General features: G+C 43.8%; 2 protein-coding genes across 2 annotated transcripts; one reads left to right on the forward strand and one right to left on the reverse strand.

The window, feature by feature from the left end:
* Positions 1 to 410: 410 nt before the first annotated feature.
* Positions 411 to 10236, forward strand: LOC123075162 (heat stress transcription factor A-2b). The gene is made up of 4 exons (XM_044497827.1): positions 411 to 448; position 559; positions 6878 to 7144; positions 9343 to 10236. The coding sequence occupies exons 1-4, from the start codon at positions 417 to 419 to the stop codon at positions 10234 to 10236; spliced, it is 1194 nt and encodes a 397-aa protein (XP_044353762.1). The 5' UTR covers positions 411 to 416.
* Positions 10237 to 11223: 987 nt separating this feature from the next.
* LOC123075163 (far upstream element-binding protein 1-like) lies at positions 11224 to 16159 on the reverse strand. The gene is made up of 6 exons (XM_044497828.1): positions 15792 to 16159; positions 15160 to 15374; positions 14666 to 14761; positions 14515 to 14586; positions 14326 to 14442; positions 11224 to 13090 (listed from the first exon to the last, which is right to left on the reverse strand). The coding sequence occupies exons 1-6, from the start codon at positions 16081 to 16083 to the stop codon at positions 12482 to 12484; spliced, it is 1401 nt and encodes a 466-aa protein (XP_044353763.1). The 5' UTR covers positions 16084 to 16159; the 3' UTR covers positions 11224 to 12481.
* Between the last annotated feature and the right edge of the window lie 1971 nt (positions 16160 to 18130).

The raw sequence follows: 18130 nt of genomic DNA on the forward strand, positions 1-18130 counted from the left end.
TGCGGCACATGGACGATGGGATCGCCATCGGACGGCGCAGAAGGGTGACTTAGAATTATTTTTTTAAGGAGACCCTCTCAATCTTCACAAGGTGCACAGCCAGCAGCTACGCCTGGCACTTGTCGCGCCGGCCCATACGAGGCCCAGTTCCCGACACGGGCCCGCCCCGCCGTTCATCCTCCTCCAAACCCTCCACGCCTTCCAGAACCTTCCATTCCCCAAATGGCCGTCTCTCTCCTCCCCGCTCCCCACCGCTCCTCGCTCCCTCGCCGCCGCTCCAGCCGCCGAGAGGAGAGTTCGGTCCCGTCACGGCAGACGCTCCACCACAATCTTCTCCATTAGGGCCGGCGACGGAGGTACGGGGAGGAGGGTTTGGTGTGGTCGCTTGGTTGGGAGGGTTCTTGGGGTTTGGGTGTATGGACCCAATGCTGAGTCTGGTCAAGGAGGAGTGTTAGAATTAATGGGCTAGGTCCATAGCAATTTCTGAAATCTCAAAGCCCATGTGTAAAATGGCAAGTGGTGGTGCTAAGTTTAGTCCCACCTTGGAAGTTGAAGAAGAGTTGGACCTCTTTATATAGTGGGTTCTCTCCACCACTCTAAGTGGTGTGTGAGAAGAGAAAGGGAAAACCACACGCGCGCGCTCGCTCGCCTCGCCTCGCCTGGCCGGGCCGGGCCGTGGCGTGGCGTGGCGAGGCGAGGCGGCGCGTACATGCGACATGCGCGTGAATGGTCCGCCGAAATCCGGTCCGTCTCCTTGCAGGAGCGCAGCTTCCTTTTGCCGTTTTATTTTTATGTCTTGGCAGACAAGTTTTTGATTTCTTGTCCGGTAAGTATACGAATTAGAAACCGAGTCGGTTTGGGATTGTGGTCGCGACACAATACCGCCTCTGGTCCTAATATATATACAGCTACCGGCTGCGGCCAGAGACACACCGAAAAACACCTAGGGTTTTGCCTCATCTCACAACTTGCGCCGCCATCGTAGTCTACTCCATCCCAAACGCCGGCGTGCATCGGCGCGTGGGAGAGCAGGTCTCCGGAACCGTTCGTCTTTGCGATCCTGCACCGGGAGAGGACGAATTAGGTTTTTGGGAAGCGCTGTGCGCGACTGCTCAAATTCGTCATCACGGGTCGTCTTCCGTCCAAGTCGGGCGGTGCTACTCATCGTCGTATTCATCGCCGTCAGCAGCAGATCGTCGCCAACATCGTCATCAACACTGTCGCACCCATAATAGCTAACGATCAGTACGTCCAACATCCTCTGTTCATGTCTGTTTCTACAGCTATTGTTACGTGTTTGCTGCTGTTATGCATGTCTTGCTGTTCTTCTAGTTTGCTAGATTATTGCATGCTAGTATCTCTTCTAGTCATGAATTATTTACTGGAATTAATCATGAACTTGCCTAATATTCCAACAATCCAAAAACCTAATTGTAGGCAATTTCCTGAGTTAACTATGGCTGGATTCGCTGATGCACTGAGGCCGGATAAGTTTACCGGTGTGCACTTTAAGAGGTGGCAGGTGAAGACCACGCTCTGGCTTACTGCTCTGAAAGTTTTCCACGCTAGTGTTGGTGCTCCAGAGGGAATGACCGACGAAGATCGGAGAAAATTCCAGGAAGCCAATACTATGTTTGTGGGATGCATTCTGAGTGTTCTTGCTGACCGTCTGTGTGATGTGTACATGCACATAAACGACGGAAAAATTCTGTGGGATGCACTGAATGCAAAATTCGGTGCAACAGATGCAGGCAGTGAACTGTACATCATGGAGAGTTTTCATGACTACAAGATGGTGAATAACCGTTCTGTGGTTGAACAAGCTCATGAGATACAGTGCATTGTGAAGGAACTTGAACTCCTTAAATGTGTTCTACCCGACAAATTCGTGGCTGGGTGCATGATTGCAAAGTTGCCTCCTTCATGGAGGAATTTCGCCACAACTCTGAAGCATAAGAGACAGGAGATATCAGTTGAAAATCTGATTGCATCTCTTGATGTTGAAGAAAAAGCTCGGGCTAAAGATACCACTGAAAAAGGAGGTGAGGTTCAGCCTACTGCTAACATGGTGCAGAGGTACCCACAGAACAAGAACAAAGGGAAGAACAAACCTGTTTTCAACAAGCCTACCAAGACTACTACCTTCAAGAAGAAGAAGTTCAACAAGGCTGAGCTAGAGTGCTACGCCTGTGGGAAGCCTGGACACTTTTCCAAGGAATGCCCTGAACGTGCAGACCGCAGAGGGAAAACAAGCTCCAAGACTGTCAACATGGTGACCGCTAGCAATACTGATGGGTATGGTAATTTACCTATTGTGCTTTCAGTATTTCAATCATCTTCGTGGTGGATTGATTCGGGTGCTAACGTTCATGTGTGTGCTGACATCTCCCTGTTTACTTCTTATCAGGTCGCAAGGGATTCTTCCGTCCTAATGGGGAATGGGTCACATGCTTCTGTTCGTGGCATTGGCACGGTGGATCTGAAGTTTACTTCGGGAAAGATCGTGCAACTAAGGAACGTGCAGCATGTCCCTACTATGAACAAGAATCTAGTTAGCGGCTCCCTTCTATGTCGAGATGGATTTAAGGTAGTTTTAGAGTCCAATAAAGTAATCGTGTCAAGATTTGGACAATTTATAGGAAAAGGCTATGAGTGCGGAGGCTTGTTCCGCTTTTCTCTTTCAGATTTTTGCAATAAGTCAATAAACCAAATTTGTGCTAGTGTTAATGATGATGCAAGTATTTGGCACTCTCGTTTATGTCATATTAATTTTGGTTTAATGTCTCGGCTATCCAGCATGAGTTTAATTCCGAACTTCACAGTTGCCAAAGGTTCTAAGTGCCATAGTTGTGTGCAATCTAAGCAACCTCGAAAGCCTCATAAGGCTGCCGAGGAGAGAAACTTGGCACCTCTAGAACTCATACATTCTGATCTTTGTGAGATGAATGGTGTGTTGACAAAAGGTGGAAAGAGATATTTCATGACTTTGATTGATGATGCGACTAGATTTTGCTATGTTTATTTGTTGCAAACTAAAGATGAAGCATTAGACTACTTTAAAATCTATAAAGCTGAAGTTGAAAATCAACTAGAGAGAAAGATCAAGCGTCTTAGGTCCGATCGTGGTGGAGAGTATTTTCCAAAAGTTTTTGATGAATTTTGTGAGGAACATGGTATTATTCATGAGAGGACGCCTCCCTATTCACCTCAATCAAATGGAGTGGCCGAGAGGAAAAACCGCACATTGACTGACTTGGTGAATGCCATGTTAGACACTGCTGGTTTATCTAAGGCATGGTGGGGGGAGGCTCTATTGACTTCATGTCATGTCCTGAATAGAGTTCCCAACAATAATAAAGAGAAAACCCCTTATGAGGAGTGGGTTGGGAGAAAACCATCACTTTCTTATTTGCGCACTTGGGGATGTTTGGCAAAGGTCAATATTCCTATTCCTAAGAAACGCAAACTTGGACCAAAGACAGTGGATTGTGTCTTTCTAGGGTATGCTCAACGGAGCATTGCTTATAGGTTTTTAGTGGTAAAATCTGAAGTACCTGATATGCATGTTGATACTATAATGGAATCTCGTGATGCAACATTTTTTGAGAACATATTTCCTATGAAAGATATGCATAGCATTGCTAGATTTTCTTCTGAGATAATTCCTGAATCTAGTACAACTGATGAATATTTCGAACAATCACATGAGGAAGTCCTTGAGAAGGATAACAATGAAGTTCCTAGAAGGAACAAGAGACAAAGGATTGCAAAATCCTTTGGTGATGATTTCATTGTATACCTTGTGGACGACACACCCAAGACGATTGCAGAAGCATATGCATCTCCGGATGTAGATGATTGGAAAGAAGCTGTTCATAATGAGATGGACTCAATTCTTTCTAATGGAACTTGGGAACTAACTGATAGACCATATGGTTGTAAACCTGTGGGCTGTAAGTGGGTGTTCAAAAAGAAGCTAAAGCCTGATGGTACTATTGATAAGTACAAGGCGCGGCTAGTGGCCAAGGGCTACACTCAGAAAGAAGGCGAAGATTACTTTGACACCTATTCACCCGTTGCTAGAATGACCACCATTCGAGTGTTACTTTCCTTGGCTGCCTCTTATGGTCTTATCATTCATCAAATGGATGTAAAGACAGCTTTTCTCAATGGAGAGTTGGAAGAGGAGATCTATATGGATCAGCCTGACGGGTTTGTGGTAAAGGGTGAAGAGAGAAAGGTGTGCAAGTTGTTAAAATCTTTGTATGGTCTGAAACAGGCACCTAAGCAATGGCATGAGAAGTTTGAAAGAACTCTGACTTCTGCAGGATTTGTCATTAACGAGGCTGATAGGTGTGTTTACTATCGCCATGGTGGGGGCAATAGTGTCATATTATGTTTGTATGTGGACGACATACTGATCTTTGGTACAAACATTAATGCAATTAATGAGGTCAAGTCTTTTCTATCAAAAAGTTTTGACATGAAAGATCTGGGAGAAGCCGATGTAATTCTAAACATCAAACTTATTAAGGATGAGAGTGGGATTACATTAACGCAATCTCACTATGTTGAGAAGGTCTTGAACCGATTCGGTTTTATGGATAGCAAGCCTTCTCCAACACCTTATGATCCCAGCGTGACACTCAGAAAGAACAAGAAAGAAACGAGAGATCAATTAAGATACTCTCAAATTGTCGGTTCACTCATGTACTTAGCTAGCGCTACAAGACCAGATATCTCTTTTGCTGTGAGCAAACTGAGTAGGTTCATGTCCAACCCGGGTGATGATCATTGGCATGCACTAGAAAGGGTCTTGCGCTATCTGAGAGGTACTATGAGTTACGGAATTACTTATTCAGGGCATCCTGCTGTGCTAGAAGGATATAGTGATTCAAATTGGATCTCCGATGTTGATGTACTTTACGCAACAAGTGGGTATGTATTTACTCATGGTGGTGGCGCAGTGTCATGGAGGTCTTGCAAGCAAACCATATTGACGAGGTCAACTATGGAAGCAGAATTAACTGCTTTGGACACAGCTACTGTTGAGGCAGAATGGCTGCGTGAGCTCTTGATGGACTTGCCGGTTGTTGAAAAACCTGTACCGGCTATTCTTATGAATTGTGATAACCAAACGGTTATCGCTAAAGTGAACAATTCTAAAGATAATGCAAAGTCATCAAGACACGTGAAAAGACGTTTGAAGTCTGTCAGGAAGTTGAGAAACTCCGGAGTAATAACTGTTACGTATATACAAACAGACAAAAACCTGGCAGATCCCTTTACAAAGGGACTATCACGAAATGTGATAGATATTGCATCGAGGGAGATGGGTATGAGACCCATAGATGTTACACCATAGTAGTAACCCAACCTTTGTGATCGGAGATCCCGTGAATTAGGATCTGGGAAGAACAAGCTATTGGTTAACTGAGGAGAGTAATAACTTATGATCGTCTCCAAGTGAAGATGCAAAACTCTCAGAGCTGTAAGGCTCAGATCTGTAAGGCAGGTTGGCAACATGCCTTAATGTGGTTCTATTGGCTATAATTAGCAAAGATGCTGTCCTACAGAGCAGTCTTGAAAGAACACACCTATATGAGTTCTGACTGTAAACGTCGCAGTCTATGAGATTTGGGTGATCTCTAGTAAGCTCACGAAGAGACCAGGGAGTATGACGTATAAGCTCCAAACCGCGGGGTAGCCTACTGGCGGTCAGGTACTGGTTAAGACTTTGAGTGAAACCTGTTCACACAAAACTAGCAATTCAAGGCATAGTCCATTGTCAAGTTGTGAATGGATGTAGCTTAAAGTTCTAGGCAGAAGTTCAACTTAACAGTCTCTGCTGAAACACTGGTATATTAAACAAGTGGTGAGAGAAGGCAAATCTCTAAATGGGTATTTGAGATCTGGTGGGGGATTGTTAGAATTAATGGGCTAGGCCCATAGCAATTTCTGAAATCTCAAAGCCCATGTGTAAAATGGCAAGTGGTGGTGCTAAGTTTAGTCCCACCTTGGAAGTTGAAGAAGAGTTGGACCTCTTTATATAGTGGGTTCTCTCCATCACTCTAAATGGTGTGTGAGAAGAGAAAGGGAAGACCACACGCGCGCGCTCGCTCGCCTCGCCTGGCCGGGCCGTGGCGAGGCGAGGCGGCGCGTACGTGCGACATGCGCGTGAATGGTCCGCCGAAATCCGGTCCGTCTCCTTGCAGGAGCGCAGCTTCCTTTTGCCGTTTTATTTTTATGTCTTGGCAGACAAGTTTTTGATTTCTTGTCCGGTAAGTATACGAATTAGAAACCGAGTCGGTTTGGGATTGTGGTCGCGACACAATACCGCCTCTGGTCCTAATATATATACAGCTACCGGCTGCGGCCAGAGACACACCGAAAAACACCTAGGGTTTTGCCTCATCTCACAACTTGCGCCGCCATCGTAGTCTACTCCATCCCAAACGCCGGCGTGCATCGGCGCGTGGGAGAGCAGGTCTCCGGAACCGTTCGTCTTTGCGATCCTGCACCGGGAGAGGACGAATTAGGTTTTTGGGAAGCGCTGTGCGCGACTGCTCAAATTCGTCATCACGGGTCGTCTTCCGTCCAAGTCGGGCGGTGCTACTCATCGTCGTATTCATCGCCGTCAGCAGCAGATCGTCGCCAACATCGTCATCAACACTGTCGCACCCATAATAGCTAACGATCAGTACGTCCAACATCCTCTGTTCATGTCTGTTTCTACAGCTATTGTTACGTGTTTGCTGCTGTTATGCATGTCTTGCTGTTCTTCTAGTTTGCTAGATTATTGCATGCTAGTATCTCTTCTAGTCATGAATTATTTACTGGAATTAATCATGAACTTGCCTAATATTCCAACAAGGAGGAGGAGGATGGCGACGGGACAGGCGACTCGCCGGGGGCCACGGCGGCACCGAGGCCGCTGGAGGGGCTGCGCGGTGCCAAGCCGTCGCTTTTCCTGACAAAGACGTACGACATGGTCGATGACCGGAGCACCGACGACGTCGTGTCGTGGAGCGCCGGCAATAACAGCCTCGTCGTCTGGGATCTGCACCACTTCTCCACAGTGCTGCTGCCGAGGCACTTCAAGCACAGCAACTTCTCCAGCTTTGTCAAGCAGCTCAACACCTATGTAAGCTACCAAGCCCGATTCCCTTGACCCCTCTTGCAAATTTGCGATGCAACTGATTTGTTATGCCTCGATGCGAGTAAATGTTTGCATGTTCTTGATGCTCCCAAATGCAATGCTGTGATTGTTACCTGTGAAATTGATGTGATTTTTGCCATTGAGATTGTGTTGCCAAATTTGGTGAAGAGAAGTACAGAAAAAGAGTCAGTTACAACTGCAGAATACTATTGACTATTCTGGTTCAACAGTGGGGATGTCATCTCTTGTTTACTATGAGCAGGACATCTTGCACTTCCGAAAATTGGTGGTATTAAACTAAACAAGCAGACCTGAATCCTATAAGTGCATAACGGCTTCAAAACAAAAGAAATCCTAGAAGTGCATAGGACTTTATGTACCCAGTTACATAATACTAAACGCCTTACATTTTGAGACAGAGGGAGTATTTATGTAGAGAAGTGCACAGGAACCCCTCGCTAGTAAACTTCAGTTAATAAGAAGGCAACACATTCTCAAAGTTTTGCCTGTTGGGCTGGATGTGCTGGTAAAACCTTGGACTTTACCTGTTCTTGCGGACTACTGCTCCAACGTACTATATATCTTATGTCATCATCAAGAGAAAAGAACTTGTTGAGAAAAAAGATCATTCTGCCTTCACACGCATTTATCCTTACCCTGCTAGTGTCATATTTTTTTCATAAGATAATGAACTGCAACATTGTCTTGCATGTGTTGTACAGTTGCGTATTTCATGCCTTCGTATTAGAGCCTCCTCTTGCTGAATTAATAGCAGTTGGAATACATTCGTGGAGTACCACATTATTTGGACTTATTTGTGAGCATGTGCATGGTGCCATCGTAGGTCATATGTCACTGTGAAATGTTTATCTTCATAATTCATATGGCTGTTGCACTGTGCTGTTACCTACTTTCACAATGCAGCGGTTATGGTTGCAGTCTCCTTCCCTTTTTTGCCAACTTGGCGAAGTACATAAAAATGTTGGATGTTGAAGGTTGCTATATGTTACTTCCTCCATACCATAAATAAGTGACGTTTTAGACACACCTTCTGTCAAACTTTTAAAACTTTAACTATGAATAGATTCTAATTATTCCGTTTGTAAATTTGAAATTGATATGTTATATAGTTGTCTCGGAAGGTATTTCTGGAATATTATATTTTGTAAGGCTTGCACATATATTGTATTATAAATCAGTGGTCAAAGTTACATTGAATAGCGTGTCAGTGTCTAGTGTCACTTATTTGTGATATGGAGGGAGTATTAACTAGTCTGGTGAATACTGCAGATATCAGCTCTCCTTCTTTATGTTTAGGGTGATTTGTTTACTATTTAAGAACATGTTGGTAGTACACTAAAACAAGCAGAGCTAACTCCCAAAGGTGAATAGGAATGATATAATGTCCTATTACAGTATTATTCTTTAGAAAAGCATAGGGAATCCCAAGCAGAAAAACTGAAGTTAATAAAGAAGCATATTGACACACTTTAGTTGAATAGAACTTCGGTGAGATATAAGTAAAAGCTGTATTGTAAGAATTTCTCGTGAATTACTTTCCTAAGTTCCTTTTTTCTCATGTTACCATAAAAAGGAAATCAGCATTGTGAGCAAAATGTTAAATCCGTGTGTTTTCATTCATTTTTCTTTGCCCTGCTAGTGTTATATTTATGAGTAAATTCACTTAACGTTAGGTAAACTGATGCTTGTTGCACTGTTATTACCCGCGCTCCCTGTTTAGTGGTTAATGTGCATTCCCCCTCTCAATTTTGGGACCTTTTCACCGAATAAAGGCTGTATTCTAAAATTACTTCAACATTTTATCCATCAACATCTTTATTCTTCTATGAGAGTCGATAGTTCTCTTCTTTTTTACTACATTTTTCATTTTTTTTCCCTCAAAAGAAAAAAGGATGAAGATGAAAGAAGAGTTCTGAACAAATGTAAGGAAGAAACAACTGAAACGGTTTACTTAAACATGTTCTAAAGAGGTAACCAGAAGATACCCTGTTGCAGTTCCATCTCTTCGTACTGTTGCGGCTTATGGTCCAGAAAGAAGTAAAATGTAAATATAGCGTGTTGTTTTTTCCATGTTGAGAAAGAATTAACATTTTGCTACACACTTGCATTAGAAGTCTCCTGGAAGTAACTTTTCCCTGATATGCTGTTTGTTTGCTTGTCAGGGTTTCAGAAAGGTGGATCCTGATCGATGGGAGTTTGCCAACGAGGGTTTTTTACGTGGACAGAGGCACCTTCTGAAGAACATCAGACGTCGAAGACCTCCCGCTAATACTGCTCCAAATCAGCAATCTCTTGGATCATACCTTGAGGTGGGACACTTTGGAAATCATACAGATACCGACCAGCTGAAAAGGGACAAGCAACTATTGATGGCAGAAGTGGTGAAGCTAAGGCAGGAACAGCAGAGCATGAAAACGCACCTGAAAGGCATGGAGGAGAGGCTACGTGGAACCGAGCGGAAGCAGCAGCAAATGACAGCATTCCTGGCACGTGTCTTCCGGAACCCTGAATTATTGAAGCAACTGATTTCCCTGAATGGGGTGAGGAAGGAGCTCCATGACGCTATGTCAAAGAAAAGGAGGCGTAACATCGATCAGGGTCCTGAAGCTGATGACATGGGTGCTAGTGGCAGCCTGGAGCAAGAATCACCTGTTCTGTCTGATCCCTATGAGTCAGTGGAACTTCTTGGAGAGGTGTCGGTGGAACTCCTTGCTGACGGCGTCCCACCTGAGCTGGAAAGTTCAGTGGCACTCCTTGCTGATGGGATCCCACCTGACCTGGAAGGTGCGGCAGAACTCCTTGTTGATGTGATTCCATCTGATCTCAACGACTCAGGCATCGACACTGACGGTGTAAAGCCACAGGATTTTGGTCTTGGTACCTGTGAAGTGCAGCAGAACAGAGCCCAGGGGGTGTTGCATGATGATTTCTGGGAGGAGCTGATGAGCAGAGCACTCAGCGAGGAGGATGACAGCCCGGTTAACTTGGACGACATGGATGCGCTGTCTGAGAAGATGGATTTTCTCGTCCCAAACAGTCCGACCCGCGCAACCTAGTTCCAATTTCATTCTGTTATATCGCCGTGACTTCCGCCCTGTTTCGTCTGTCCACCCTGCAGTCTGTACGCAGGGAATTCTGCTGTGTCGATGGTGATTCCCCTTCGTGTCTGTCGTCTAAACTCTGCAGCGGGACATATTTCCATGAAACCCTTACGAGTGTTTCCTCCGATTGAGCTTAGAGATCTGTTCGTTTTTCAGGCAACATAGACTGTCAGTCTGTAATGCGGGTAGTGCTAGCGATTGAATGACGCATGTTCTGATCTGTACGGTGTAAGACAGTTTTCTGGGGTTAAAAAAGGTGTAGTATTGTAGATGTAGATTTGTGTACATTGGTTGTGTTTGCTGCTCACGATCCTTGGGCGTTGCGACAAAATGGTGACGAGACCTGATTTGGTCTGGGCGTCTGGCTATCCGACCCATTATTTTAGCTTTCGACAGGTTACCAACTGCCCCCTCTGTAAAGAAATATATGGTGATCTAAACGCTTTTATATTTCTTCAAGGGGGAGCATTCTAGCTTCCTGCAGTGCTCATGGTTGTAGTTGCGCAAGCAAGGCGGCGCCATTCTCCGGTGATCGAATGGTCCAGACGTGTCCTTGGTTTGGATGTATATAAATTGGATCTTGTGTGGACCAAAATGCTTTTCATTATCTCATGTTGTATGTATAACATGCAGTCCTCTTGCATGGTTGGTTTGAAAAAAAAAATGTTCTATGGATGAAATTTACTGCTTTTATTATCTATAAAATCGTAGAGCTGCTTACCATCTACTCCCTCCGTTCCTAAATATTTGTCTTTCTAGAGGTTTCAAATGGTGACTACATACGGAACAAAATGAGTGAATCTACATTCTAAAATATGTTTATATACATCCGTATGTGGTGACCATTTGAAATCTCTAGAAAGACAAATATTTAGGAACGGAGGGAGTAGGAAGCATAAACCACACGACCTAGCGTCAACCAATCACAACCGCACCCATCCATGAACAGTACGAACTAAATCATGGGAGATGTGAGGGATCCAAACGGCAAAAACATTACAAGACAGATGCTAAACAGATCATCCAGTCAATACACCGCGACCAAAATTCAGACGACCCAACTTGTTTCTCCGTCAGAAAAACATTTCCCCCTGTGCCAAAAACCCTATAGAGCTAAGCAGAGTCTTATCTAGCTAACTCAACTGGCCTGCGAGGTGGAAGCTGCATCAGGCTGCTCATCGCCAGTTTCTCCGTCCAAAAATATTTCCCGTGCCAAAAACCCTATACAGCTAACAGAGTCCAACCTAGCTCACTCAACTGGCTTGCGAGGTGGAAGATGCATCAGGCTGCATGCTCATCGCCAGTTTCATGAGGCTGTGCCTGGCAAGTACCAGGTTTAACAGCATCGCCTTCTGGAACTGCATCGTGTCCTGCCGCAGGCTTGTTGACACTTGCATGCAGTAGCTTCAGTTGAGCACCCGTTGCACCCGTCTAGATCAGTGTGCCCTGGCTGGGTCCATGGACCGGGCTGCATTCCTTGGATTGTTAGCGACCGCCTGACCAGTGTACAATGGATGCTGCCCATAAACTCCGGGCTGCAACCCTTGCTGTGGGTAGGCCGCAGCGGCATGGCTTGCTAGCTGCTGATAGTTCGCATTGTTAGCAACCGTCTGACCTGTGTACGTTGGCCGAGTCAATGGATACTGCCCATATACAGCAGGCTGCGTTCCTTGCTGCAGGTAGCCCGAACCGCCATGGCTCGCTGGCCGCTGATAGTTTGCATTGTTAGCAGCTGCCGGATTGGTATACGCTGGCTGAGTCGATGATACTGCCCATAGACGGCACACACGGCAGGCAGCATTCCTTGCTGTGGGCAGGCCAAAGCGACATGACTCGCTGGCTGTTGATAGTTTACATTGTTAGCAACCACATGATCAGTACACGCAGGCTGAGTCGATGGATACTGGCAATAGACACCGGGCTGCATTCCTTGCTGCGGGTAAGCCGATGCAACATGACTAGCTGGATGCTGCGGATAGTTTGCATTGTTAGCAAACGCCTGATCAGTGTAACCTGGCTGAGTCGGTGGATACTGCCCATAGACGTCGGGCTGCATTACTTGCTGGGGGTAGACCGAAGTGGCCTGGCTCGTTGGCTGCTGATAACCACTTGAAGATTGCATGTACCCATGAGTAGCACCCGCAGTTGCTCCATAGGGTTGACCATAACCAAGTCCTGGTTGAGGTGGCACGGTTGAGCTCTATAATGCATATGGCTGCTGGGCTGGAGTTGGTCCTCGGTAGTTTGTGCCTGGCATAGGAATGCCATTGCCTTGCTGAGCTCCACCAAAAGCAGACTTTCCGTAGGGATCTTGCTGTGGAGGGTAAGACTGGTATGCTGTCTGAGAATTCACTGACTGCTGCCCATGGAACTGCCCATTATACCCTTGCGCACATGTAAGTTGGCCCGGGGCAGAGTGTCGGTAACTGCTAGTATAACCAACAGGTGCTTGCGGGCTCCAGTTGCCGTAGTGTATTGGAGCTTGAGCACCAGTAGGACCTCTAACTGAGTCATACATTGGAGCTTGAACGCCACTGGGAGGACCTCTAGCTGAGTATGTGTTGTAAGAGGCATAATAGTCATAACAACCACCCTGATAAGGTGCCTGACCTGTACCGCCGCCTGACATTTGGTTCCAGCCAGTATCCATGCCACCTCTTGATGCAGTCTGCTCAGAATATACACCATCAAGAAGGTACTGTGGGTTCTGATAATACATACCTCCCGGGTAGTCATGACCATTGTTAGAACCCCATTGAGGCGCTCTACCAGGCTTGTGCCCACCCATCTGTGAACTGGATCTTGGAAACTGAACACACAAAACCACAAGACTATCAGATAGAGAAAACAGATTTAAACATAAGCAAGGGAACTGAAATACACCAAACTAGTCTGCTGTAACTAGAAGGATATACTTGAATGATGGGCAGGACTCGCGACTATAGACTACATGAATCTACTTCGATAACTTGCAAAGATTAAATGAACAGACATTTACAAGATGAACACAACAAGTTATCATGCATGACAAACTCAAGAGATGTAGTAAAACCACGATAAAACATGAAGTGTTACTGAGCTGACAGAATATATATCATTCCTCTAAAAAAGAATAAATAAATAATAAGCCAATATAGAAAACGCAATAGATGGGCATGTAAAGTTTCCATGGTGAATACTCCAAAAGGCAAGAAGTTTACACAGGAAAAAAGAAGGTTGGCTTAGATTCACTTTATCTGATGCATAATGGAGACACGTATAATATCATGTATACTTCCAAACATGACACAGAACTCTGCAAACATAAAGATGCCAATTGTCGGGGGAAAAATGATTATCAGAGTGATATGCCACTAATATCACAAGGCATATATCACAGACGTAAGTGGCTTAGGTCTTACCACTGCTGAAGAACAAAGCCCGACTACCCATCTTCTGTACAACAGTGGGTGATGGTCTGATGGAGAATAATGAATTACTGAACCCAAACATATTAACATATTATAGAGCTGTATCAGCACTGTGAACCATCATCTAGCCAAAAAAGAACTCTTAAAATAAAGCAATTTAGTTTTTGAATTTATCTTTCTAAGATCCCAGGGGTCATGAACAACCAAAAACAATAAGGCCTTGACATTGTGATCACATAGTTGAAGAGCATACAACTTTCTGCACCGATGGATGGAAAAAACAAATAATACCTATCATATGGTTCATAGCTACCAGGGCTATCAATGAAGGTTACAACAGTCCGATGCAAAACTGTAATGGAGATATCGTACGATCAACAACTTATTATGCCTTACAATCAAGATGGATAGCTAATGCCAGCAGTCTAGTAAAACTCAAATACTTGCTCAATCATGGTAACATAAAAAGTGCAAGCAACATTTCAAAACATAAAGTGCATCTAGCAAACATGGTTTTTAACTTCATGCAGATCCTACATGTATAAGACCAAAAAAACAAATATAGTTCCCCTTAAAATCTTCAAATAGCATAGAGCAATGTAACAGATTAGATACAGATAAGTATCAGAAGCACCTGACTGATGAGTTCCAGGACCATTGTTCTTGCAATCTCTATTTGATTCCAATTCCCAGTAAGTCGTATTTTTCTTTCTGTGCAAAGATCACCTTCAGGGAGATGTCCCGGGATTAACTACAAAAGACGAGATTAGTTTTCATTTTGAAGTGAATAAAAAACATCCATGCATATAGTCATAGCACTGACCTGAGTGTCAGCCCCGGACTTAGTTTTTAGAGCCTTAATGGTCTCACCTCCCTCCCCAATGACCAACTCAGCCTGCATATTATGATAAAAGGAAATATATCAGAGCACTTAAGTAAATTTTATAGCCGAGATATATTCTGTTAAGGCTCACCTTGTCATTTGGGACATGGATGTCCACTTGCTCAGCACCAGATTGTGGAGTCCCAAAACTTCTAGCAGCGAGTGTAGATGAATCACCTACATCAACCTGAGACAGGATATAATTTAATTTGGATCAGCTTCGTCATACTACACAATCTGGATTTTAGCATTTGAGGTGATCTGCAGGCATCTGATAGTTTCCGCAGATTTATCTTCCACATTCAGCTACCAGCTTAGCTTAACAAAATGCAGAACTGGTCTGAAAGTGAATGTCAATTAAAGCTTCTCGGGAATACATGCATAGAAATACCATCTCAACTTATATGACCTAATTCTTGCCTATTGGACCCAATGCCCGTTAAATGATTTATTTCAGAAATTTTGGGCCCAATGCAGCAACTAAAATATGTTTCGAATATTTTGGGCCCAAGGCAGCAACTAAAATATGTATATTCACACAGAAATAAGCACTGAAACAGCATAACAAGGATAAGTATACAGTACCTTGCTTTGAGGAATTTCAGTTTTTCGCGTCACTTCTTGGGTAAGCGCCTCATCACTCTGCTGTTCTGGTGAGGGCACATCACCTTCTTGAGGAAGTTCTGAACATTCTTTTGGACCATCTACCTGAGAGCTGCACAGCATGCTTTCATCGACAGGAACCTCCCCGTTCACCACTTCTGATGTTTCAGGTTCATGCACTTCAGTTTGAGTAATACCTAGTGCAGACAAGAAAAAATAAAAAAAATCTTATTCATGACAACAATGTGATATATTACGACAATTCAACTCATTCACTCTAAGTCAACAATTACGACAATTACACAAATAACTCAATGACGACATCAATTCTTTAACCCTTTTGATTGCTTGTGAAATTGAGCAAGAGCACCATACGCAATCCTTCATACCAACTCGACCCTCATTTGGTCATTTTATATATGTCATCTCCCTCCCGAGGAAACAGATATCGCAAGGGGTGACTGGCATTGCTCGGAAAAAATCACGAATCAGCGTAGAGATCACGCAAAATATAGCACGCCTAGACATATATTACACAAACACGAAAAGGGTGCCACTCCGCGCGTCGAACCGAGACGATGTAAGGTAAGACACGAGAACGGCGAATAATATACCTGACCCGTTGCCCTCGCCGTCCCCGTGCGGCCGCCTGGACCCTGTCTCCGCCGTCTCCTCCTCCCCTTCTCCTCCCACCCCCGCCCGACCCTGCTCCGCGTCCATCGGCAGCATCGCCTCCTCCCCTTCTTTCCCGCCAAGCTTCCTCTTATAATCGAGACCAGGTGTAGGCACCGCCCCCTCCTCCGCCATCGGCGTCGGCACGGTCCCAGCCGCCGTTTCCGTAGCCATGACCGGCGCTGTCGCTTGCGCGGGCTCGCTTGTCCTGGCGCTAGCGTCGGTCTCCGCCATTGGTGGGGGTGGGCTAGGGTTTTTGTTTTGGCGCGAGGGCGCGGGGGGGTCGTGTAGCGGGGAAGACGGGACTCTGGAAGAGGGAGGCGAGGCGAGACGGGCATCGCTATGTCGCGCTGAAGCGCGCGAGCATATGGGCCGGCCCAGGTTCGCGTGTACTACACTGCCTCGTTTTCTTTTCTGTTTTTTCACCTTTTTTTTCGTTTTTTGATTCCATTTTTTAAGTTTGTTTACACTTTAAAATAGTATAAACATATATATTACAAAAATATACTTTACATAATATTTAGAAAAATGTCAATCATGCATTTAAATTTTTTTGAACAAGTATTTGAAAAAAGTTTGATCATGTATATAAGAATGTAGAATAAAAAAGAAAAAGAAACAAAGAAAAACCAAAAAATAGAGAAGAAAAAAGAAAACCAAACAGAAAATGGGGAAGAAAATGGAGAAGAAAAAAGAAAAGCAAACAAAAAATGAAGAAAACCCAAAGAAAACTGAATAAAAGAGAAAAAAACGGAGGAGAGAAAAAAACCTCTTTGACCTCAAGTAGGTTGCGCCCTACAGTTCATCACGAACTCCACACATAGCGCAGTGGCTAGCGTCGCCATAAACTATCCCTTCGAACTCGCGTAAAGCGAGAAATAGCGCTCGTGAGGCGAAACAATTGCGAGCTCGGAAGAGACGGTGGGTTTTGGGTCATGAACAAGTTGACGGCGGCAGAACTGGGCTTTTATTACACAAAGTTGGACTGGGACGCAACTAAACGTATCCTGGACATCTGGGTCCAGTTTACTTTAGGCCTAGTATATGACGGCCTTAACGTGGCCTTTGAAAAAAAACTTAATTTGATACCATTGTCTAAAAAAACTTAATTTGATACCACCCTAAAATGGTGGTGATCCAAATTTCTATATCTAAATGGTTGTAGTGTAAAAAATCCTCTTATATTATGGGACTAAGGGAGCAGTTGCTAATGACCTATTTTCTTAATTTGCGAGCATGTCACCTCATCGTTCGCAAAAAATAAAGCATGGCACCTCATCATGCATCATCCATATAAAAAGGCACACTTTAACATGCAATCATAAATAGGAAAAAGCTCACCTCAACATGAAAACATGCATTAAATTTTTCATTCTATTATGCTATTTATACTTAACAAATATTGACGAATATACAAAATCAAACACAATAAATCATTTGTATTTTCTAGATTCTATTCTCGTATTATTCATGTTCCATATAATTAAATCCCATTCAAAATACTGAAAATATTTCCGCAATAACGTATGGAGTATCTTATAGTATACCTAAGTAGTTGATCCTCACTAAGTTCTATTTTATCTCAATATGCACACATGTCATATCATCAAAGGCCCATCTCAACATACATGTGGAAAGTTTTTTCATTATTAGTTGATCCCACTACTTCTCTCAATATGCACACATTTCACTTCTTCACACATGCCAACTCATAAAAGGGCCACCACAACATGCATGGAAATGTTTCCATCATTATGCTACCTATACGAATAATCAAATACAATATATAATAAGTATTTTAATATTTAGTTTATATATTATTGATCCATATATTCATGCTAATCTATCTACTCTTATAAAAAGCAGAGTTGGTGATGATGGTGTGCTTGCCATCCTACAATATAGGCCGTCCGATCTATATCTAACGGATAGGAAGGAAACTATGACAATTTACCCGCATTCCTCTCCACATTTACGGATAAGGCCTTCTCTAGTTCATCATTTTCTCCCACAAGATCTTGATGTTCCGTGCAACGCACGGGCATCTTGCTAGTACAATCAAATGTCATTGAAATATTGCTGACAATATCCTCAATAATGCACGGGGTACCATCTAGTATAAATTATGTTTAAAGTCGAATGGTGCAATGTTTGACAAAGTTTATAACAAAAAGAGGCAAAAACTACTATAAAAATGGTATCACTAAATACACTAATAAAGTAAATGTTTATATTACATATAGTTAGTAGCATAGTAAAACTTTATATTATGTATATTTAG

This window comes from Triticum aestivum, chromosome 3D, assembly GCF_018294505.1.
Source record: "Triticum aestivum cultivar Chinese Spring chromosome 3D, IWGSC CS RefSeq v2.1, whole genome shotgun sequence".
NCBI lineage: Eukaryota > Viridiplantae > Streptophyta > Magnoliopsida > Poales > Poaceae > Triticum > Triticum aestivum.

What these genes read in the sequence shown, in the direction of transcription:
- LOC123075162 (XM_044497827.1), top strand. Translation starts at nt 417, where the DNA reads ATGGACCCAATGCTGAGTCTGGTCAAGGAGGA. An exon ending in TCAAGCAGCTCAACACCTAT is followed by an intron (nt 7,145 to 9,342) that starts GTAAGCTACCAA and finishes TTTGCTTGTCAG; the next exon opens with GGTTTCAGAAAGGTGGATCC.
- LOC123075163 (XM_044497828.1), bottom strand. Translation starts at nt 16,083, where the DNA reads ATGGCGGAGACCGACGCTAGCGCCAGGACAAGCGAGCCCGCGCAAGCG. An exon ending in TCCATGTCCCAAATGACAAG is followed by an intron (nt 14,587 to 14,665) that starts GTGAGCCTTAAC and finishes CATAATATGCAG; the next exon opens with GCTGAGTTGGTCATTGGGGA. An exon ending in AGTCCGGGGCTGACACTCAG is followed by an intron (nt 14,443 to 14,514) that starts GTCAGTGCTATG and finishes CGTCTTTTGTAG; the next exon opens with TTAATCCCGGGACATCTCCC.